At 34.9% G+C, this 24095-nt stretch overlaps 1 protein-coding gene across 4 annotated transcripts in view; it reads left to right on the top strand.

The window, feature by feature from the left end:
- The window catches only part of MANEA (mannosidase endo-alpha), a 55447-nt gene extending 31654 nt beyond the window's left edge, over positions 1–23793 (top strand). For all 4 annotated transcript variants that reach the window (XM_070556692.1, XM_008516111.2, XM_008516117.2 and 1 more), the window contains 2 exons: positions 17618–17694; positions 18538–23793. In XM_070556692.1, coding sequence (XP_070412793.1) covers positions 17618–17694; positions 18538–19195 — 735 coding nt within the window. In that variant the 3' untranslated portion in view covers positions 19196–23793. The remainder of the gene's footprint in view (positions 1–17617; positions 17695–18537) is intronic.
- The last annotated feature ends 302 nt before the right edge of the window (positions 23794–24095 follow it).

Raw genomic sequence — 24095 nt, forward strand, 5'->3', positions numbered from 1 at the left:
GATTCCTCATATAAGTGAGATCATACGATATTTGTCTTTCTCTGGCAGGCTTATTTCACTTTGCTTAATGCCCGTGATGTCCATTCATGTTGTAGCAAATGGCAAGATTTCCTTCTTTTTTATGGCTGAATAATATTCCATTGTATATATGTACAGTATTTTCTGTATTCATCCATTAATGGACACTTAGGTTGTTTTCATTTCTTGGCTATTGTAAATAATGATGCAGTGAGCATCAGATATCTTATTGGGTTAGCGTTTTTTATTCCTTTGGATAAGTACCCAGAAATGGAATTGCTGGATCATACAGTAGTTCTATTTTTAATTTTTCACAGAACCTCTATACTATTTTCCATAGTGGCTGCATCAATTTATAATCCTACCAACAGTGCGCAAGCGTTGCTTTTTTGTCACATCCTCACCAACGCTTATTACGTCGTCTTTTTTTGATGATAGCCATTCTAACAGGTGTAAAATGATATCTCATTGTGGTTTTTGATTTGCCTGACGGTTAGTAATGCTGAGTATCTTTTCATGTACCTGTTGGCCATCTAGATGTCTTCTTAGGAAAAATGTCAATTCAGAACCTCTGCCCATTTTTTAATTAGATTGTTTGTTTTTTGCTATTGAGTTGTGTGAGTTCTTTAAGTATTCTGGATATTAATACCTTATCAGATACATGATTTGCAAATATTTTCTCCCATTCAGTAGGTTGCTTTTCATTTTGTTGATGGTTTCCTTTGCTGTGCAGAAGCTTTTTAGTTTGATGTAGTCCAACTTACTTATTTTTGCTCTTTTTGCCTTTGCTTTTGGTGTCAAATCCAAAAAATCATCACCGATCAGTTTTGTAATATAGTTTGAAATCAGGGAGCATGATGTCTCCAGCTTTGTTTTTCTTTCTCAAGATTACTTTGGGTTTGTGATTCCATACAAATTCTAGGATTGTTTGTTCTATTTCTGTTTTATTGAATCTATTTCTGTTTCTCTTCTATATCTAAATCTATTTCTGTTTCATTGAATCTATACATTGCTTTGGGTAGTATAGACATTTTAACAATATTGATTCTTCCAGTCCTGAGCACAGAATATCTTTCCATTTATTTGGGTCTTCAGTTTCTTTCATTACTGTCTTCGAGTTTTCAGTGTACAAATCTATCACCTCCTTGGTTAAATTTATTCCTGGGTATTCTATTATTTTTGATGCAATTGTAAATAGTATTATATTCTTAATTTCTCTTTCTGATGGTTTATTATTAGTGAATAGAAATCAAACTGATTTTTGTATATTGATTTTGTATCATAGAACTTTAGTAAATTCGTTTCTTAGTTGTAACAGTTATTTTGATCAAGTTTTTAGAGTTTTCTGTATGTCATATGTCATCTGCAAAGAGAAATAGTTTACTTCTTCCTTTCTGTTTTGAATGCCTTTCATTTCTTTTTCTTGCATTAGTGTTCTGGCTAGGAGTTCCAATAATATGTTGAATGAAAGTGTTGAGAGTGGGCATGCTTGTGTTATTTCTGATCTTAAAGGAAAAACATTCAGCTTTTCTCTGTTGAGTGTGATATAGCTGGGGCTTTGTTGTTTATAGCCTTTATTCTCTCGAGGTATGTTCCCTCTATACCCACTTTGTTGAGGGTTTGTATCACAGATACATGTTTTTCTGCATCTGTAGAGAGGATTATGTGATTTTTATCCTTCATTTTGTTAATGTGGTGTATCACATTGATTGATTTGTGCATGTTGAACCATCCTTGCATCCCTAGAATAAATCCAATTTGATTATGGTGTATGATCCTTTTAATGTGTTGTTGAATTTGTTTGCTAATATTTGTTGAGGATTTTTGCATTTATGTTCTTCAGCAATATTGGCCTGTAATTTTCTTTCTTTGTAGTGTTATTGTCTGATTTTGGTATCAGATAATGCTGACCTCATAAAATGAATATGGGTGTGTTCTCTCATAGTCTGTTTTTCAAAATAGCCTGAGATGGATTGGTATTATAAATGTTTGGTAGATTTCATGAAGGAAGCCATATGGTTCTAGAAGTTTGTTTGTTCGGAACTTTTAGATTACTGATTTAATCTCCTTAGTAGTAATCAGTCTGTTGAGATTTTCTGACTTTTTCATGATTCAGTCTTGGTAGATTGTGTGTTTCTAGGAGTTTATCCCTTTCTAGAAGTCATACTTTAAGCAGCACCTTTTAAGTTATGCAAATATATCTCTTTCAGTGGAAGGCTAGGAGACAAGCATTTCTATTTGGTCTCTCTCTACTGAGCCCTGTGAGATAGTCAGTTAAAAACTATTTCTTCCTTTGCCCTCATCCTGTTGAACCCTTGAACCCAAGCCCTGCTAGCCACTAGAGCCAGGCTGTCAAGGGATGTTTCCTCTGGGCGGCAGCCCCAAAAGCAGGTGTACCAAATGTGTGCACAAGCTCCTTGCTCAGAGATACCAGCAACTTGTTGCTGGTTACAGGGAGTGTGTAAAGTTGGTGCCCACTGTCCTTCCCATCTCTTGTAGTTGGCCCCTAGACGTGCGTTTAATTTGAAGCCTCCCCGTCAGGTTGTAGCTGTGAAGATAGGCTAATAGACCTCTTTCACAGAGAGACTGGGTGCCTCAGGCTGTTGCTTCTGTATTTTACCCTGTGGGTGGTTGCCAGCTAAGAACTCTTTCTCTGATTGTACAGTCCTTTGGGACCTGTGAATGTATACCACTCTGGCCACCAGCGTCAGGTGATCAAGGAGTATCCCCTGGGTGGCAACCACAAAAACGGGGCAGCAGACATGTACCAAGCTCTTTTCCAGAAGATAGCAGTGACCTGGAGTGAGGCAAAGGGAGAATGCAAAGATGGTACCCACCAGTTGCCTCTCTTTTGAGAGTGCTCAGTAAACCTCTAGATATGTGTTAAATTAGATGCCTGCCCCTCAGGCCAGGGCTTTAAGATAAGCATTTAGGTCTCTTTCACAGAAATATTGGGTGTTTCAGTTGGCTCCCTTTGTACTGGGTACTAGGGTGTAGCCACAGTGAGTGCTCATGATCCCTTTAAGAACCGTTTCTCTGTTTGCTATAGCCTTGTGGGTCTCATGGGCACAAACCTTGTTGGCTTTCAAAGCTAAATGTTTTGGGGGCTTGTCTGTTAGGTGTGCGTCTTAAAAATTGGGGTATCAGATTGGGGGTTCAAATCCTTCACTCCTCAGAGGGAAGCTGAGAGTTGTGGGTTCTCTCCTGATTGTGGGTCACTGTGCCAGTAGAGTTAGTGGTTAGATTGTGTCTTAGCCGCCTGTCCATTTCAAAATGGGTTTTTTCCTTGTTTGCCCAGTGTATAGGAGTCACTCAGCTGGTTTTTGAATTTCTTTCAGAGGAAATTGTTCCATGTGTAGTTGTAGATTTGGTGTGCCGGGGAAAGAGGTGAGTTAAGGATCCTCCTATGCCATATCTTGAACTGGAACCTCTGAAGGTATTTACTTTATCAAGCTACAAATAATTCTTTTGGGCATGAAGATAGTGATTACAACTTTTGCAGTAGTCATTTTAATTAAAAACTTGATGTGAAAATGACAATCTTTTTTAATAATACTACTTTTTTCATAAAAAAATTTCTATCACATGAGTTCGAAACCTTTTCTAGATTACAACTTATTAAAGATCCTTTACTATTTTTCTGTGCTTGTTTTATATTCATCTACTTATTTATTTTAGAAAAGAAAGAGGATTGAAATGTTCTTTTATGAAGATAATATAGTAATTAGTGAGATTTACATGTCTAAGTATCTTAGATGTCAAAGATGTACTAAAAATGTGTTGTTAACTATGTGAATTTAAGTATTTATAAAGTAGTTAGAAAACAAACTCCTGCTCAGAAATTTGTCAGAAGTCTGATTTTCATTTAAACCTCATTTAACACACATTCATACTCACACACACACACCCCCCGTTGTAGATATAAAATGCAGATGAAAGTCTGAAGACAACTGTCAGACCAAGTGTATCTGCCCAGATATTATGGTGTGTTACAAATGAGGGAAAATTTCTCACAGCATGAGATTTTTATTTCTTTCAAAAATTAATTAATCATGGAGAAAAATAGAAGGGATGATGAAAAGGATTTAAATAGCACTGCAAAGGAAGTTTTTAAACTGAATACCAAGAGAAGCAGCATTGTTTTCAAAATCTGAGGATACTTTTAAAAAATTGGTCATGTAGTAGGTAGCAACATTAATCTTAATAAATTCACAAAAATTATAACCATAGAGTCTGCATTCTCTGACCACATTCAGTACAACTGGACATTAATAATTAAGGCCAAACTAAACATTTAAAAAATATAAAATTGTTTAAAATTTTAATTATAACATTGTAATTTAAAATAATACTTCTTTTAAAGAAAAAATCAAAAGTGAAATTTGAGGTGATATGAAAATAAATAGCACTGAGATTACTGCATAATCATTATGCAGTAACCATATCATTATGCATTAGCCATATCATTAGGACCTGGATAATAAAATAAACTAAAAGTAGAAGGAGGAATAATAAGGCTGAAGTAAAGAGTTAACTAAATCAAATAAAAAACATTTAAAAGCAGTAGCCTGGATAAATTAATCATTTTTCCACTTTTGGAAAGAGATATAAAATAGAAAAACTACTGGTGAGATTAAAAAAGGAAAAAAACTAGAGAAACGTAATCTCATCAAAAATTGAAAGGGAATATACATATAGGTACAGAAGAGAGTTTAAGATTTTATGTCACCATATTTAAAATATGTAAGAAATGGGCAGTTTGCTTGGAAAATACAAAAAGGTTTATTTTTTATGCAGCAAGAAGTTTAAAAGGTCTGAGTTGACTTGTATCCTAGGAAAACTTCTAAAAGTTTATTAAACATATATCTTCCCCAAAGCACCAGATTTTACCTGTCATTTCTATTTCTCTTGAGAAACAGCTAATTCTTGTGATATTGAAACAGTGGAAAGTTTACTCATTATCAATTGCTACATAACAAATTACCCTGAAACTTGGCAGTTTAAAACGACAAATATTTATCTCACCCAATTTCTAAAGGTCCAGAATCTGGGAGTGGCTTAGCCAGGTAGGTCTGGTTCAGGATCTCTCAGGTTACAGTCTAGCTGTTGGGTGGTGCTGCAGTCGTCAGAAGGCTCAAGGAGCCCCTCCGAAGCTTTCTCATGTGGTGGCTGACATGCCTCAGTTCCTTTGAGCTGTTAGAAGGGGAGTTTTAGTTCTTCACCAGTGAGCCTCTCCACAGGACTGCTGGAGTCTCCTTAAGACATGGCAGCTGGCTTCCCTATAGTGAGTGATCTGAGAATGAGAGTCCAATATAGAAGCTACAGTCTTTTTTTGGACCTAATCGTGGAAGTGACTATCACTTCTGCCCTATTCTGTTGGTTTATCTATTGATAAACCAACCCAGGTACAATGTGGGAGGCAGCTGCACAGGTTATATATATATCGGAAGGTGGGGATCATAGGTGGCCATCTTGGAAACTGGCTACCACAGAAAACTTGTGAATTTGTTCTCTAATGATAGCGTAATTCTAATTCAAAAACTAAACAAGCATAACACAAGAAAGGGATTTATAACATGATCTCACTAGTTAAAATATATGCAAAATTCCTAAATAAAACTTACAGAAGTAGTGTTGATTAGCACGAATCTCTGAATAGTTTCAAGAGTATGAAATCTGAGTTCAAATCTCCTGCATTCAGTGCTGACTCAGCCACTTACTGGCTATTTATGTAACTCTTGTGCCTCGGTTTCCTCATCTCTCAAGTGAAGAAAAAAGGAACAAAATCTACCTTACAGAGTGGTTATAAGATTACATGCAGTAATATGTAAAGCACTTAGTGTCTGGCAAAGAGTAAGCAATATGGAGTGGGCACTATATAAATGTTAAGTAGATAAAACTTTATTGATTATTTAAAGGAGATAAAACATCATCTTAATGGATACTGAAATTTTGTGGAAATAAAAAGTCATTACTAATAAAACTGTTAATAATGAGAGTTCTTTAACTTGATAAAGGGTATTCCTTAGTAACTTATATCACACACCATACTTAAAGAAGAAACAGTAGCATCATACTCATAACCAAGATCAGTCAAGAATGCCCTCTATTGGGCTGGCCCAGTGGCGCAGTGGTTAAGTTTGCGTGCTCTGCTTCAGTGTCATGGAGTTCGCCAGTTTGGATCCCAGGTGCGGACCTACACGCTGCTTATCAAGCCATGCTTTGGCAGGCATCCCACATAAAAAATAGAGGAAGATGGGCAGAAATGTTAGCTCAGGGCCAGTCTTCCTCAGCAAAAAGAGAAGGATTGGCCGTGCATATTAGCTCATGGCTAATCTTCCTCACAAAAAAAAAAAGAATAACCTCTATCATCAGCATTATTTAGTATCGTTATAGAGATTCAACAAAGCAGTTTAACTAAAATACATGTTCTTAGTTTAAGGAAAATGTTCTAAGAAAAAGTGTTCTAAGTAAAATTATCATTCTTTGCAAACAGAAAATACCTTCAAAAACCGTGAAAAGTACCTAAAAACCATTAGATATAATGAGTCCAGTACAGTGACTGAAACCAAAAAACATACAAGTCAGTAGGATTCCTATATTACAGGGCAAAAACATGGAAAAAGTACATTGAAAATAGCATAGCAATGGATATAAAGAAATCTTTGACATTTTATTGAAGGATATGAAAGACTTGCATAAATAGAGAAACAGGAATTTGATGGGAAGATCCAAAATTGCAAAACATTTGTATTTTATTTTTTTTTAATATGATGTGTAAATTTAATGCAATCCCGATTAAAAGTTCCACTGAGATTTTTGACAGGCTGATCCTAAAGTTTCAAATGTATTTAAAAAAAAGTATAACTTTTAAAAAATATTTATTAATGACAGGAAAGCTTGTCGTCCTAGATACCAAAATGTACTATAAAATGGCAGAAATTGAAAGAGTATGGCATTAGCATCAGTATTCAGAAGGAGATAATGAAGTGTAATACAGAGTCCAGAAACAAGGCACTGCATATGGGAATCTAATGTGTAATTCAAGAATCATTTGGAATCAAGTATAAACTGGAGGTTCGTTAATGATCTTGTCTTCATGACACTGATTTAGTTTTTTGCATTATCCACTCTTCTGTGTCCTTGGGCAATAATTTTCATGTCTATTAATTCTTCTTTTCTCAGGTTGCTCATTTTTCTTGAAGTTTATTCTTGTTTTTCAATGCAGTGTGTTTGTAAGTCTTAATGAAAATGTGAATTAAAACATCTTTTAATGAGAGACTATTTACCCTGAGTTCTCAGGCTGCTACCATTCTTAAAAATCAGTGAGGATTTTCATTTGCTCTGAAACTTCTTGCAGTTTATATATCCTAATGGAAGACAAGCTAGTTTGACCAATACACGTAATTGAGCAAGCTCCCTAAGAGATGATGTGGATCACTGTTGAAATATTTATTTCCAAATAAAAACGTGAAAAATTAGTTTTGTTTTAGTATTCCTTTTGCAGCTTAACAATTCAGCAGTTGTTGGGGAATAGAAATGGAACTCTAGGGAAAGGGAAAGAACTAAATAGGTGTGCATTTTCTTTTTTTAATCCTTGTCCATAGAGCCTTCTTTTGCTACTTTACAATCCTGAATCAGTTAGGGCAGCATCTCTTAAACTAGCTGACTGGCGAGAGCTGTCGTCTGCTGTCCCCTAGTGCCATTCAGTGAGCTCTCGTTGGCACTTAAAATCTGCACATAGACAGACCTGCAGCTTCTGGCACCAGTCTGAGACTGGATAAGTGAGTTGATTTATCTTCCACAAAACAGGTCCGAAGGCCACTCCTCTCACCAGGCCCTACTATAATCCTGGGAGATGGGAGGGAGGAGGCCTTTGCAACTCAGGGAAGTTGGCTGTTTCATTACTTTCAGGAGGCTTTTAAAGGTGAAGTGACATGTTCTGATGCACGAGGACAGGTTGTGTTTTCTCCTGTTTAAAGCTTCCCTGTGGAAAGAGGGTGTGGCAGAGAGTCTAGTTGCCAACACTCTTGCTCTCTCTTTGCTTCAGATTTTTTATCTGGTAATTAGAAAAGTTTGGAACCTGACAGGCTAATATTTTCCAAAATTTTTAGAATAATTTCTTGTCCTTATATCTGGGGAGGAACTATACATTGCTAAAAAAAATAGACCAGGACCGTGAGACTGGAGTTCTCGTCCCAGCTGAGTAGCTCTGGAATCTTGTGTTAGTTACTTCAGCTTCATTTTTTTGGCGTGTCTTCCTCATTTGTAAAATGACAGGATTAAACCATAAGATGGTTTTATTTGTTGGATTTTTGTGTGATTTCTGTTGTGTTGATCTTGTCAGATGGATATTTTTTAATAATTAGATAAAGTTTAGTAAATTCTGTTTTTATCAGGAATAGAAAACTTTCCTGTGCTCGCTAATATAAGGAAAAGTTAGTTTAATTAATCACAGTAACGTACTAGAATTTTTTAAAGTTCTAAGGCAATATGATACACAGAGATGAATAATAATATTGTGAGTTCTGTGCTGATAAACTGGGGCCTATGCTGCACATAACTGACCACACCTGAAAACTTGAAGTATAAAATAAGTAGGTTCATTAGTAACAACTCTTTTGGTTTGCTAATCTTCAAAGCAAGGAGCTAATCTGTCCTTTTCTTCAATTGATTAGTATAGACCTGCTTAGCCCCTTTCCCCAAAAGCAGCCTTTCAATTTATCAATTTTATTTAAAAAATATTCTAATGGTTTTAACATATTAAGTCTACTTCAATCTTTTTTTTTTTTTTTTTTTGAGGAGGATTAACCCTGAGCTAACATCTGCTGCCAGTCCTCCCCATTTTTGCTGAGGAAGACTGGCCCTGAGCTAACATCTGTGCCCATCTTCTTCTACTTTGTATGTGGGATACCTGCCACAGCATGGCTTGACAAGCAGTGCATAGGTCTGCACCCAGGATCCAAACTGGCCAACCCCAGGCTGCTGAAGTGGAACCTGTGAACCTAACCGCTGTGCCACCAGGCCGGCCCCAATTCTACTTCAATCTTGATTAATGTGTTTCTATTCTTTGTTTGGGTTTGTTTTACTCTTCTCTTTCTTTTCTTTTCTTTCTTTCTTTTTGCTGAGGAAGATTGGCCTTGAGCTAACATCTGTTGCAAATCTTCCTCTATTTTTTATGTGAGCCACTGCCACAGCATAGACATGGACTAGCAGTATAGGTCTGCAGCTAGGAACCAAACCTGGGCCACTGAAGCAGAGCGTGCTGAACTTAACCACTAGGCCACTGCGGCTGGCCCTCTCTGCCTTTTGAGTTGAAAATGTTTTTCCTTTATTTTCATTCTATTTTTGTTTAGGAATAGAGAGTTTTTGAGGAGTGAATTTGTCTCACAGTTAAGCTTTTGTTATAGTTCATTAGTTTCTATTATGTAATGTTTTAACTAGTATTAGTCACTGAATAATTTGTAAGTGCAATTTTGATTTATTAACTTCATACCAAGAGTCATTTAGGTGACTGCTTTTTAAGTCATAAATAAACAAGCAAGAATAGCAAAAATGTTTGACACTTTAGTTACTTGTTTTGCATTGTGTTTAGCAAATGTGGCCTAAGATATTTTTTTGGAAGAGTAAATGAGTAAAACTAAAGTGTAAATCATGATTTTTCAGAGATTTAGATATCTGCTCGTTCATATACTTGTCTGCATATTCGCTGGAGTAAGGGCTGTAACTCGTTTAACTGTCATTAAGCAGTCTGGTTTTGTAGAGACTGTACAAATCAGAGATGGATCTTTTCCTCTATATCCTCTCCATCCTACACCATTAAGAACAGAGCAGTGAAACAATCTTTTGAGTGAGGCATGATAGATAGGTTTTGAAGTCAATGTATAGCAAACATCCTGTTCTCCCTCCCCTCTGTGGAAAGAGCAAGTATATGTCTTGCCTCGTTGGTGTTGGGCTTGGCCTCATGGCTTGCTTTGGCTAATGAGATGTGAGAAAACATAATGTATACCATGTCTGAGCAGAAGCATTATATGCATTTCCATAGTTGTGTTCCTCTTCTGTGAGAACAGCATGCCCCACGTGCTCCTCTGCCTAGGACCCAGAATGACAGACGCATGGAGCAGATCTAGACCTAATCGACAGCGTGGAGCAGAACCATCAGAGCCACTTCATCAGCCTTTGTGCAACAAACAAATGTTTGTCTTTGGAAGCCACTGAGGTTGTGGGTTGCTTATGATACATCACCATCACATTAAGCCTGACTGAGTTAAGCCAGCCATCTGGGTAAAAAGAAAATCAGGCTGATCCAGTGATTCTTTCCCTTTGCTCAGGATTATAGTGGAAAGAACCAACTCAGCCACTGGTGGTCTTCTTGTATTTTAATAAATTTAGTATTGTATTTTAAAATAGCACGTTTTTTTCTACTTTGTATATAAATCACATTTCTCATACTATTGGTTTATCAGCATCCAATATTTATGTGGCCTGTGGTTCTAGAATCATCATTATATCTGCTGCTCAGGCTTATGCAAATTTTTCACCATGTGAAACTTATATGTAGTGTGTCTGTGTTCTTTTTAAAATGGTTTTTCAGCTCCATTTGAAAGACGTTATTCTATCCATGACTTCTCTTCTTTTTCCCTTTTTTCTTTCTTGTTCTCAAATTAATAATGTGAATTTTTGGTGAAAACTTGGTGAATCTTACCTAATGGGGTATATAAATGGCAGACCCAGAGTTTAATTTATTACCCAATTTTGCCTGGAAATCGTTCATTCACTCATGCATGCATTCATTCATTCAGGGTCTGCTATGTGCAGTTACTGTTCCAGATGCCAGTAATATTAAGAAGAATAAGATGTTATCTCTGTGTTTAAGGGACCTTGCAATCTAGTGAAGATCAGAGAAAAACACAAGTAATTGCAGGAAGAGAAAAGTACAAAGTATGATGGCACCACATGGGAGTAGGAAGACCTACCTCATTCTTATTGTAGTGGGGGATGGAGGGTGTGGGGGATGGAGGGTGTGCAGGAGTGAAGGGTGGGGAGTAGAGGAGTTGGAGAAGGAGAAAAGTATGATCCAATTTTCACTTCGTTTTTTATTTTATTAAAATATAATTGACATAACATTGTGTAAGTTTAAGGTATACAACATATTGATTTGAAACATTTATATTGTGATCTGATTGCCATTAGAGTGCTAGCTAACTCCTCTATCATGCCACATAATTATCATTTCTTCTAGTGGTGGGAACAGTTAAGATCTAGTCTCCTTGCAAGTTTAATGTTTATAATACAGTTTTGTTGTCCATAATCACTGTACTATGTGTTAGAGGTCTGACTTTTATTTATCTACTAGTTGCAAGTACGTACCCTTAAACAACATCGCCGATTCCCCCATCCTTCAGCCCCTGGTAACCACCATTCCACTCTGTTTTTTTGAGTTTTTTTTTCCAATTACACATATAAGAGATATCATACAGTATTTGTCTTTCCCTCTCTGACCTATCTCACTTAGCATAATGACCTCAAGGTCCATCCATTGTTATTGCTGTAGTCTCAAATAGCAGGATTTGCTTTTTTATCTCACTGCTGAATAGCATTCCATTGTGTGTGTGTGTGTGTGTGTGTGTGTGTGTGTGTGTGTGTGTGTTATGTATAAAACACATTTTCTTTATCCATTCATCTATTGATGGACACTTATGTTATTTCCATGTATTGACTATTGTCAGTAATGCTGCAATGAACATAAAGGTGAGATATCTTTTCGAGATAGTGATTTCATTTCCTTCAAATAAATATCCAGAAGTGAAATTTCTATATCATAGGGTAGTGCTATTTTCAATTTTTTGAGGAACCTCCATACTGCTTTTTATGGTGGCTACACCAATTTTACATTCCCACCCGCAGTGCCCAAGAGTTCGTTTCTCTCCACATCCTCCCAGCATTAGTCATGGCTTGTCTTTGTGATGATAGCCATAATAACGCATGTGAGGTGCTATTTTACTTCTTTTTGATTTGCTTTTCCCTGATGATTAGTGATGTTGAGCACCTTTTCATGTACCTGTTGGCCATTTGGGTGTCTTTGGAAAAATGTCTCTATAGTTCCTATACCTACTTTTTAATCAGATTTTTTTTATATTGAGTTGTATGAATTCTTTATAAATTTTGGATATTAGCTACTTACTCAGTTCATGGTTTGCAAATATTTTCTACCATCCCATAGTTGTCTTTTCATTTTGTTAATCGTTTCTTTTGCAGTGCAGATACTTTTAAGTTTGATATAGTCCCACTTTTGATTTTTTCTTTTGATTGTGCTTTTAGTGTCATATGCAAAAGACCATTGTCAAGACTAGTGTCAAGGAGCTTCTTCCCTATGTTTTCTTCTAGGAGTTTCAGGTGTTATGTTTAAGTTAATCCATTTCAAGGTAATTTTTGTGAGTGGTGTTAGATAGAGGTCCAATTTTCTTTTTCTGCATGTAGTTATCCACTTTTCCCAATACCATTTGTTGAAGAGACTGTCCTTTCCCACTGGATGTTCCCGACTCCCTTATCAAATTTTAGTTGACCTTATATGCTGAGGTTTAGTTCTGGCCTCCTTATTCTGTTCCATTGGTCTATGTGCCTATTTTATGCCAGTACCATACTGTTTTAATTACTATAGCTTCATATATAGTTTGACATCAAGAAATATAATGCCTCCAATTTTATTTTTCTTTCTCATGATTGTTTTGGCTATTAAAGATCTTTTGTGATTCCTTGAAAATTTGAGGGTTTTTTCCTATTTCTGTGAAAAATGCCGTTGGATTTTGATAGAGATTGCATTGAATCTGTAGATGGCTTTGGATAGCACGGACATTTTAACAATATTAATTGTTCTAATCCGTGAACATGGGATGTCCTTCCATTTGTTTGTGTCTTCATTTTTTTCAGCAAGTCTTATTTAAAGCAATGTATAATGAAAACTATATTTAGGTTCTCCTGTGTTAGGTGCATAAGTATTTACAAATGTAGTATCTTCTTATTGGATTGACCCCTTTATCATTAGATAATGCCTTTCTCTGTCTCTTATTACAGTCTTTGTTTTACAATCTGTTTTGTCTGATATGAATATAGCTACCCCAGCTTTCTTTTGGTTTCCATTTGCATGGAATATCTTTTTCTATCCTTTCACTTTCAGACTGTGTCCCCTTATGTCTGACGTAAGGCTTTTGTAGGCAGCATTTAGGTAGATCTTGGGTTTTTTACAATTTAGCCACTCTGTGTATTTTGACAGTTGGTAGCTTGCCAAGAACTCCCTCCAAGTGTTCCAATCTCCTGGGACTCAAGTACTCAAGCCCTGGCCACCAGAGCCAGGTGATCAGGGATATCCCCTGAGCTGCAGCTGCAAAAACCAGGGCACTAGACACATGTAAGAGCTCCCCTCCAGGAGATGCTGGCACCCTAGAGTGCAGCAGAGGGAGCCTGGGAAGACAGTTCCTGCCCTCTGAGATCACTGGAAAGGTTTACAGTCACCCCTTAGATGTGTGTCTCATTAGAAGCCTACCCTCAGGCTGTAGCTGTGATGATAAGCTAATAGGCCTCTTTCAGCGCAAGACTGAGTTCCTGGGTCTCTTGCTTCTTGCTGTGCCCTAGGAGTTGTAGCTATTTAAGAACAACTTCTCTCTTGGTTACAGTCCGGTGGGACCCATGAGTGTAAGGCCCCCGTCCCCCAGAGGGAACATGTGAAGATTGCGTTCACTGGCCTCCGTTCCATGAGAGGACTGCCATAGGCCCCTCTAAGTGTGCCAATCCAGAAGCCTGCTGCTCAGGCCAGAGCTCCAGGAGGAGCAGAGGCCTCTCTCTCAAAAAGGCTGGGGGTGTTTCAGCCTCCTGTCTGTGCATGCCCTGGGGGTGGTAGCCTGCTAAGAACCTTCTCTCTGATTGTCACAGTCCCATGGGACCCAGGAACGCAAGCCTCCCTGGCCTCCAGAGCCAGGTGTTAAGGGGTGTTTCCTGAGTGGCAGCTGCAAAAACGAGGGCACCAGATGTGTTGAAGCCCTCCTCCTGGAGATACCGGCACTCTCAGTGCACCAGGGAGAGCATGGAGGTGGCACCCCCTAGCTGGAGCAAGGCAGAGCAAGGAAGAGCATGGGAGGTGGTGCACCCCAGTCTCCTTCCCCCATCAGTACCCCTGGCCCTCAGACCAGCAGTTTAAAATTAGCAAATGAGTCTCCAATGTAAAGTCTGGGCGCTTTTCAAAGGGCCGCTTCTGCTCTGGGCCCTGGAGTGGATGAGTCTGCACATGAGCCCTAAGAGCCATTTCTCAGTTCGCCACTGCTCTGCAGGGCTTGTGGCTGTGAGCCCCCTTGGTCTTCAAAGCCAGATGTTTCGGGGGCTTGTCTTTCAGGTGCCAGTATTAAAAGCTGGATGCTTGATATGAGGTACGAAACCATCACTCCTCAGGGAGAATCTCTGGAGTTTGAGTTCCCTCCCAATTGTGGGTTGCCGCACCAGGGATGGGGTTTATGGCAAGATTGTGTCTCAGCCTTTCCTACCTGCTTGGTGTGATTTCTTTCTCATCTGCCAGATGTGAAGGGGTTGCGCTGCCATTTTTTAGGTTTTTTTCAGAGAAATTCTTCCATATATAACTGTAGATGCAGTATCTGTGGGAAGAAGTGAATCCAGGATGTTCCTATGTCACCATCTTGAACCAGAACTCTTTTTTTCCCTAATAGGACAGAGAGATATTTATTTCAACAAAATTATAGAGTAAAACTACAAAAAAACAAAAACATTTGACAGTCAGACAATTTTGTAAGGAAGAAAGTTAAAGGTAATCAGCATAAGAACAATAAATTATAAATATCTGTTCGTATATTAATGGGGAAAAATAATCAGGAGAAACCCAAGAATACTTTTAAAATACGGCATCATTGCCACAGCACATGAAAGCATTTCCATAAAAAATTAACAGTTTTCACTTGGACATTTAATTTTTTCACCCTCTTTGAATTTACATACTGAAACTTGATGTTTTACTGTGGTTTTCACTTGCATAGAATATCTTTTCATCCCTTCCCCTTTACTGTGTGTGTGTCCTAAGCTGTTGTGGTCTCTTGTTGGCAGCTTATATTTAGGTCTTCTTTGTATCCATCCAGCTGTGTACCTTTTGATTGGTGAATTCAACCCATTTACATTTAGAGTAATTACTTATATGTAAGGACTTACTAATGCCATCTTATCAATTGCTTTCTGGTTTTGTATTTCTATGATTTCTTTTCCTTCTGTTTCTCCCTACCTTTGTAAGTTGGTTATTTTCCATGGCGCTATGCTCTGTGTCTCCCTTCTGTGTCCTTTGTGGATATGCTCTAGATTTTTGCTTTGTGGTTACCCTGGGGCTTACGTAAAACATCTTAAGGATAAAGCAGTCCATTTTAGGCTGATAGCAACTTATCTTTGATTGGCTATAAAGGCTTCCCATTTACTCCTCCCTTTTATATTATTGATGTCACAATTCACCTCTTTTTTGTCATGTATTTGTTAACTTATAGTAGCTACGGTTATTTTTCCTACTTTCCTTTAACCTGTATATTATAGTTGAGTAGTTAATACACCATTGTAATAAAGAGTTTAAGTTTCATGTATGCCTAATTTATTGATTAAAACACAAGATAAGTGAGGAACATGTTGTTGACATCACTCTCCAGGAGAAACATCAGCAAGTTCCTCACATTTTCACTTCAGAAGTTCACTTTGGCTGCAGGGTAGAGAAAAGACTGGCAAGGTCAAAACTAGAAGCATGAAATGAGGGAACATTTATATGACTCTCATTCCTTAATCCGAAGATAATGCAAGCATTTGGTTTTAATATAGTATTCTGTCATTTTTAAAGTTGTTTTAGTATTAGTCTAATAGATTTTTCCAAATGGAATAGAAAAATAGTGACTACATCACATCATTAATTAAACCTACAATTAAGAAGTTAGAAATATATGAGGGAAAATTTAAAATATTGGATATTTATCATTAATGGCTTTTTGAATTACTACAAATATATTGATCTAAACTTTACAAAAGAAGGATGCCATTTATAATTTGCAGCTTTAAAAGGAAATTCATTTTGACCTCGGATATTTGCTTAAATATGGTGTCCTTTATATATAAAATGGAATCTGTCTTAGGAAATACAGTGTTGCATCTTAAGGGAGATGCAGGGTAACATTATATAAGAGTATGAATATATACCTTTGCCAACCTTCTTTCAATTGTAGTTAAAAAGCAAATACCAGAGCTACTGAAAAATCCAACTACCCTAGCAATACTTACAATATACTGCAGAAATGAATTTAACCTTCCTTTGCTACTGATAAAAACTTTCTTTGTATATATTACTGAAATCTCATTTTATTAAAAGTAGAGAATGACATTTTCACTAAATGCTCTCTGACTTTAAAATTACTTCTGTGAAAACTAGTAGTACTGATTAACATAAAGTGCATTTCACTTTAATTGGGTAGTTGAAAACAAAGGCTTATTAAATATTCCAGTAGCTTAGAAATCTTGGATTCCACACATGCTTCATAGAGACCAAACCCTACAATTAAAATAATATCAATAAGTTTACTAGATTGCCATAAAGATTTTTAATGGTTACTGGTAAGTCAGTAAAGTTAGTAATAAAAGTGTAAATTCTCATATTTGTTTTACAGATCTTAAATAGATTGTCATTGAAGGAAGGTATCATCTATACTATCTACACTACCCGTTAGAAGTGGCATACAAAATGATTTTACTAGCTATTATTAGTTTTCTTGATTTATATATAACTAACTTGTTTTAGCTAAAAAAATTTGAATCTTCTGTGCACAGTATTTTAAAAATATTTTTGGTTACTGCTTTCTGTTATTATGGTAGAAATATATAAACCGTGTCACCAGCAAGCATTCTGAAAATTATCATCCTTTATAGTTCTAATGGATATTATTTTTTCAGTAATTTTGTTGTAAATTCTTTGAGTAATGGTACAAATTAAACATGGATTATTTTGTAAAATGCTATTTTAATGATATAGAAGAATTTGTCATTTAAAGACGTGTGATATTGACTCTATTTAAATATAAACTTCATGGCCACACCTGAAAAAAGAATCTAGATTTTTCTGGACTATGGTTTATTTTGTTTAAGAAAGATACGTCTGAATATAGAATATATCCCTCTTTATTCTTTATAAGGAATCAACAGATAGGAACAATTATTGCTGAGTGGTTGAACATTTGAGCTCTGAACTCAGACTGCCCATATTGCCTCCAATTTGCTGGGTGACAAGTTACTGAACCTGTCTTACCTTTGATTGTCTCATTTAGAAAATGAAGTTAGTTAATAGTAACTGTCTTAGAGAGTAGAGAGAATTAACTGAGGTAAAAAGTATAAAATCGTTAGCATATTATTTAACAGAGAAAGCTCTTAGTAAATGTTATTACTATTAGAATTCTGTAGTAACTTTATGTTCACTAAGTATTCAGTGTAAATTAAGGTTATTAAATCAGTCACTTCATTAAAAATATGAGATTTTTATTTTTATATCATAGATAATTTTTTCTCTAATCATTTTTTATTCTAGGTCACTTTTCACATCGAACCATATAGCAATCGAGATGAAAACAACATGTACAGAAATGTCAAATATATTATAGACAAGTGAGTTTCCTCAGTGTTTATTATTACTGTTTTATGATCAATTGATAATTCTAAGAAAAGTATATTTAAATTATATTTGAGAGATTTGAATAACTTATGGTCTGACGTTAAAATTAATTTAAACTAATTTGGTAATGAGTATTGCAGTCATTTTGAGGAACGCTTCTGAAGTTCCTTAAAATTCGCTTTGTGTATGAATAAAAATTTCTCTTTTTACTGTTTTATGTGTTTGGCTATTTATGATTTTTGTCAGACTGACATTTTAAATATTATTCTGTAAATCTGTAAATTCTGTAAATCTCATGAATATAGAGTTTTGTCTTTCTAAAAAGAAGGTTCAGATTATGAAATGTGAACTGCTTTTATAGCAATGGACCCACATCTAATATTTTCATTTATATTTAATCTGATTATAAGGAAAGAATCAATACATTTAATTTTGTTCAAGAATTTTACTGATAACAGTCTGTGACAGATGCCATACTCTTACAGAGAAACTTGTCAGCAACAGTGGGACATTTATCACTGATACAAAAAAAGCAGTTTATATATTCATGTAGAAAATGGGCTTTTTATGGTGTTTGTCATCATTTGTAAACCTCAGTGTAAGATAATTAATTTCCTGTTTGGTTATGTCTTACTGTATCCAGTATCTCATTTCCCAATGTGTAAAATTTAAAATGCATTTTTAATGAGTATACTTATATGACTGATTCCCTAAAGAAGGTGTACAGTGTGCTTAAACTGTACTGATTACCTTCATTTTCAACACATAAACAGTTATTGCCTATGGCAAATGAGTTGTGAATATTCATCTCACTTTTACATATATTTGTATTCTAGGTATGGGAATCATCCAGCCTTTTACAGGTACAAGACTAAGAACGGCAATGCACTTCCTATGTTTTATGTCTATGATTCCTATATCACAAAGCCTGAAAAATGGGCCAATCTGTTAACTGCCTCAGGGTCTCAGAGCATTCGCAATTCTCCTTATGATGGATTGTTTATCGCACTTCTTGTGGAAAACAAACATAAATATGATATTCTTCGAGGTGGTTTTGATGGAATTTATACGTATTTTGCCACAAATGGCTTTACTTATGGCTCATCTTATGAGAATTGGGGTAGGCTAAAATTCTTTTGTGATCAATTCAACCTAATGTTTATCCCAAGTGTGGGTCCAGGATACATAGATACCAGCATCCGTCCGTGGAACGCTCAAAACACTCGGAACCGAGTCAACGGGAAGTACTATGAAACCGCTCTGAGTGCCGCGCTCCAAGCCCAGCCCTCTGTGATTTCTATCACCTCCTTTAATGAGTGGCATGAAGGAACTCAGATTGAAAAAGCTGTTCCCAAAAGAACCAGTAATACAGTGTACCTGGATTACCGGCCTCATAAACCAAGTCTCTATCTGGAACTAACTCGCAAGTGGTCTGAAAAATACAGTAAAGAAAGAGCAACTTACGAGTTAGATCACCAGCTGCCTGTTTCTTAATGCGTTGAGTAAAGTTTATTAATTATAGAAATGACCTAATTTCAATAAATGCCTTTTGTTCTGAGTTATGGAAAGAAAACTGTCAAAATCAGTATGCACTGAAACTATTGTCTTTAATAAAAATAATTTGTACTTTTTTAAAGGTAGCAATATTGTCATTGCCACCCTTCACAATGCTGCAGTGAGAAGATGAGAGTTGTGCGGATAACATTCCCTGTGGCATGAGTTGCTGAATTTCTGATTGAAAGTGAAATCCTGCTTTGATAGTAGTTTAATTTTTTTTTTCACAACAGATAAATGCTTGTGTTACCGAAAGTAGCTAGCACACAGTTAAATCCTACTTGTATTCTGGGCCCAAAGAAATAGGATTGTGTGTATATTTGGTATGTCTATTGAAGAAAAAAGACCTAAAAGATATTGTACATGTTTCATTTCTAATTTTTTTTCAATGATTCCATCAGCTTTGTTGTATTAGTGTTCAAGCTCTATCTAGGTAACTCTCCAATAATAATTCTTAAGAAGAATAGAATCATGTACCTTAAGCTGTGAACCATATTGTGTTAGGAAGGCCTGCTTTCTGCAGCATAATATGTATCATCATTGGCAGATTTGGGTTACCTATAGCACGTCAGGTGTTTTGCATGTCTACTGTTTCTGCTTTGTATGCTAAATTTTAGATTTTAGAAGCTGTGGAAAGTTTCTTCATAAAAGTTACCTACTGCTTCTCAATTATTAAGAAAACATAATTGTTTCATAATTATTATGAAGATAAAATGCCCAAAATGTTATCATTTTTGGGATACCTTATCAATCTTTGAGTACTCTGTTATTCGTGTTACCTTATCAATCTTTAACTTACTCTGTTATTCATGTTTTTAAATTTAAGGTTAATCAGAGACCAACTGTAAGATAAGAAAGAAGCTGATACTATCATTGGATTGCCTTCTTTTAATATTTTAAGCTATTTTTACCAAGAGTAATAGAGAAAACTTACTTATTAGCATTTTAGATTTTAGGGAAATGGAAATGAAAATTCCTTTATATCATAAATTCATTCCTGAAGTTTGACTTTTGTTTAACGTTTAATGATGGAAATAAAATTTCATTTAAAAGATAATACTTTATTTTATATAATAATATCCCTGTTTAAAAACATTATACTTTTATGGTACCTATCATGTAAAATACTTGTGATCAATTATTGGTCATATTGTGACAAATTAATCACCTAATGCCAAAAATGAATCTCTTTACCTTAAAAACTAGAGAATAAAATGCATTCTATCATTGTTAATACTTGCAACTAGAACTATAGTAAAAAAATTGAATATATATGCATGCATATTATTTCTTAGATATTTAATTTATCAATGAGAAGCAATAGGGTAATACTAAACAATAATACTATAAATCTTTAGAGAATAAAGGCATTCATTCAGAAACAAATTAGCAGTGGAATTTATTATAAAATAGCCCATCAGATGTTGAAACTTATTTTTGAGCAGTAGTTTTGAAGTAAAATATCATGTCTTTGAAAAGAGGCCTGATTAATGTTAAACTTATTTATAACTTAAGAATTTGCCATTTCTCGGAGAATGATCAGGCCACAGGAAATTAGTACAATATTAATAATCTACTTTCTAGAGGAAATTACAAGAATAAATCACTATGAGGACATAAAACCAAGTATGTTCATAGAAACAATCATACAGATATAACCTGTGTATTTTTTTTTCTTATGTCCAGTTAGCCATTATATGTTGTCTTAGGGATAAAATCTAAATATGTCATACCTAATCTTTTATAACATACAATATTTTATTAAAGTTTAGTTAGAGAACTATCTACTATAGAGGAATTTTTGTCATTGCTTGTGTTATATTTTTGAATCCACCATAACAGATAATTTTATGAAATAGTTTTAAGATTAAGGGAAAGTATATAGACACAAGGTCAGCAAATCCTCACAATGGATACCACCACTTTCTATCCTGCTCCCATTGCAGACATAGATAATCTACTACAGCACACTTTACCTCTGAGTTTTGTTGTGGTTTCCAACACATTACCCCAACCAGCCAGTAATAATCAGTCAGATTTCAAAGTAAAATGAAACAGATTCTGTCTTCCTCACTGAAAGTTATTCTCAAGGAAAGAATGCTTGGAATCTGATCTCATAATGGTTTACTAATATATAATTATATGAATTTCATGTTTCTTTTCTCCTGTTTTACAAAACGGTTATTAGGAGGAATTATTTCTAATAATATTGTTATTCTTTGGGAGGAAAGCTTTCAGAATCTTCCTCAGGTATTCATGACAGCTGCCTTTACCATTTGACTTGTAGCACAGTTTAGATCATTGTGATCACAAGTAAATAAGAGCAAAGACTTGATTTTCTAATTTTAAAAACTATAGGTTTGAATTCAATAAACTAACTGTTAAAAGAAAAAGCAGTGTAATATATGCAATGCATGAGTCATAATGAATTGTTTTATAGTTTAATCAGTCTAATTGTTTTGACTATATAGAAACCAAATCTTTCTTTTACTCCTCCCCTTAAGGACTAATATTGTCCGAAACTGCTGTTATTAACATTTATCTTAGTTGTATGTTAACTTTTTTCTGTTTTAAGAGTGTGTAATTAAAAGATGACTATTTTGATATATGGAGTACTTAACTTTCATCTAATAAGAGCATACATGAAATATGTCTTAGATATAAAAATTTAGTCCTTTCTATTTATGAAATATGTTTAATTTCTGATTAACAAATGAAAAGTAGTATTCACTCAGCACTCTTTCTATATTTTCTCTGAGAGATGTAGCACTTACAAAGTAGATAGCTATCAACTGTACATACTTTTTACATCTGTGAATTTGTGTTATACACACACAAACATATAAAGTTTTTAAAGAATTTGGGGAACATTTTCTTATTTTTTTATTCTTTGGGCATAATCATATATTAGCTCTGACATCCTTTAGGAAATTGATCTTCCTCTAAAACAGCAAAAGTAACAAGCCACCAGAGAACCTACCAAGTTCATAACCATGTGCTTTTTAAAACCAATTACAGTTACTCAATTTAAACTTGATGATTGTTCCTAAACTCTATAGTGCCTACAGAAAGTCTTTAAAAGTCTGTATCTGAATTTTGAATTAAGGTCAAACACTCCCATGTCCCATAGTGTAGAAGCAATACTTTATGACCAGCAAAAGTTCAGTTATTTTTATAAATATTTACAATTTCAACATGAAAAATTGATTTAGCCACAAGCAAAAGAGTGTTTTGGCTCAGATAATTCCTCTTTCAAGAAATGTACTCCAAATTAAATTTTATACTGACTTTGTTATATGTCCACATAGAAGCTAAATGTTATTATATGCTTAATGTAAGACTATTATACTTGAGAATTCAGGTACTACTTTGGCTTAATTACTTCACAGAGACTCATTCATCCTCAGGCAAATCAAAGAACTTAGTAATGCTGTTATAGTCCAACTATCAGTGAAGTGAGGAGCTCTTTACAGTGTGATTAGCTTTTGTCGTTGTTGTCATATAAGTACTATTTATGATATTAAAAGACAAAATAATTTAATATCTAATTAGCAAATAGTCATAGATAGAAAATTTACTAAGTTGAAACATAGTGGTACATTTATATTGGATATTCTAGACTTCTTTTAAAAGCATCTTATATTTTGAATTTCATGTTTCTCAATTTATATAAAAAAATAAAGTTCAAAAACCTTGGTTCAAAGTTCAAAGCTACCGCACCGAAATAAATATTTCATGACACCAGTGACGTACTATGGTAAGATAATACTACATAGGATTCAACTTATGGAATATGGCTGTGTCATCATGCTTTAAGTGGTTTTGTTTTTGACTTTGTGAAAAAACAGATTAAAAATCCTAGCAAAAATCACAGTAAACAACACAAAAAGTGGCAATCTTCAGCTACTTAATCACATTTAAAGTAAATACGTTAATTATAACTAAGTCCATGCTTAAGAGTATTTCTGTCAGTTTTACAAAAGCCGTTATCAAAACTGTATGACCGTGTTAATTTGATAATAATGTCTAATGTAATGTGATCTTTACCCTGATCTTGAAAACATCAAATGCAAAAAAAGAGAAATAGAAAAAATTCACTTATAAAACATGCAGCAAATTTTAGAAATTTGTTTGGAACACAGTCACCTGGGAGTAGCGTGGCACAACTTTTTTTGTACGTACTAAATTTATATGTATTGAATGCTGCCTTTCTATACCTAATTTTTCATTACAAACTCTTAAGCCATTAATATTAAAATGGAGCAGTCTAATCTCTGACTTCATGTAAAAAGCCAACTGCAAATCTGATTACTAAATTCTTACTTGAAAATTTGCTGTGTGGTTATATTTATTAAAGTACATTCTTGAAACTTTGCTCTTGACTTTTTAGGTATCTTGTAGGAAAAATATTTAGTGACAGGCATTATATGAACAGTAGCTGAGCTCACATTCTGTTTTATTTTTCCTTATATGAGTACTATGTGTTTGTAGCTAAAGACTTAATTTAATCCCCAAATAAAATATTCTGTCAATGCTCATTATTTCCTCATTTTATTTTTTTACTTCAGTCATTCTTAAATAGAGTTTAGGCAATGTTCCTCTTAGAACATGTGTACTCTGACTCTTTGCAAAAAGGATTTGAGGTATTTTTCTGCAAAAAATAATTACAACATTAATATATAAATAATGTATGATGGAATTATAAAAAAGAATGTACATTTAAGTACTAGTACATATGGTTGACGACACACTTGGTATTGAGCTTCTGAGCAGTTAATGCAAGATGTTATATGGCTCTTATTGCCAGAAAAGAAGTGCCTCTTTTCCTGTATGAGGCAAA

The sequence above is a fragment of the Equus przewalskii genome, chromosome 9 (assembly GCF_037783145.1).
Source record: "Equus przewalskii isolate Varuska chromosome 9, EquPr2, whole genome shotgun sequence".
In the NCBI taxonomy this organism is placed as follows: Eukaryota; Metazoa; Chordata; class Mammalia; order Perissodactyla; family Equidae; genus Equus; species Equus przewalskii.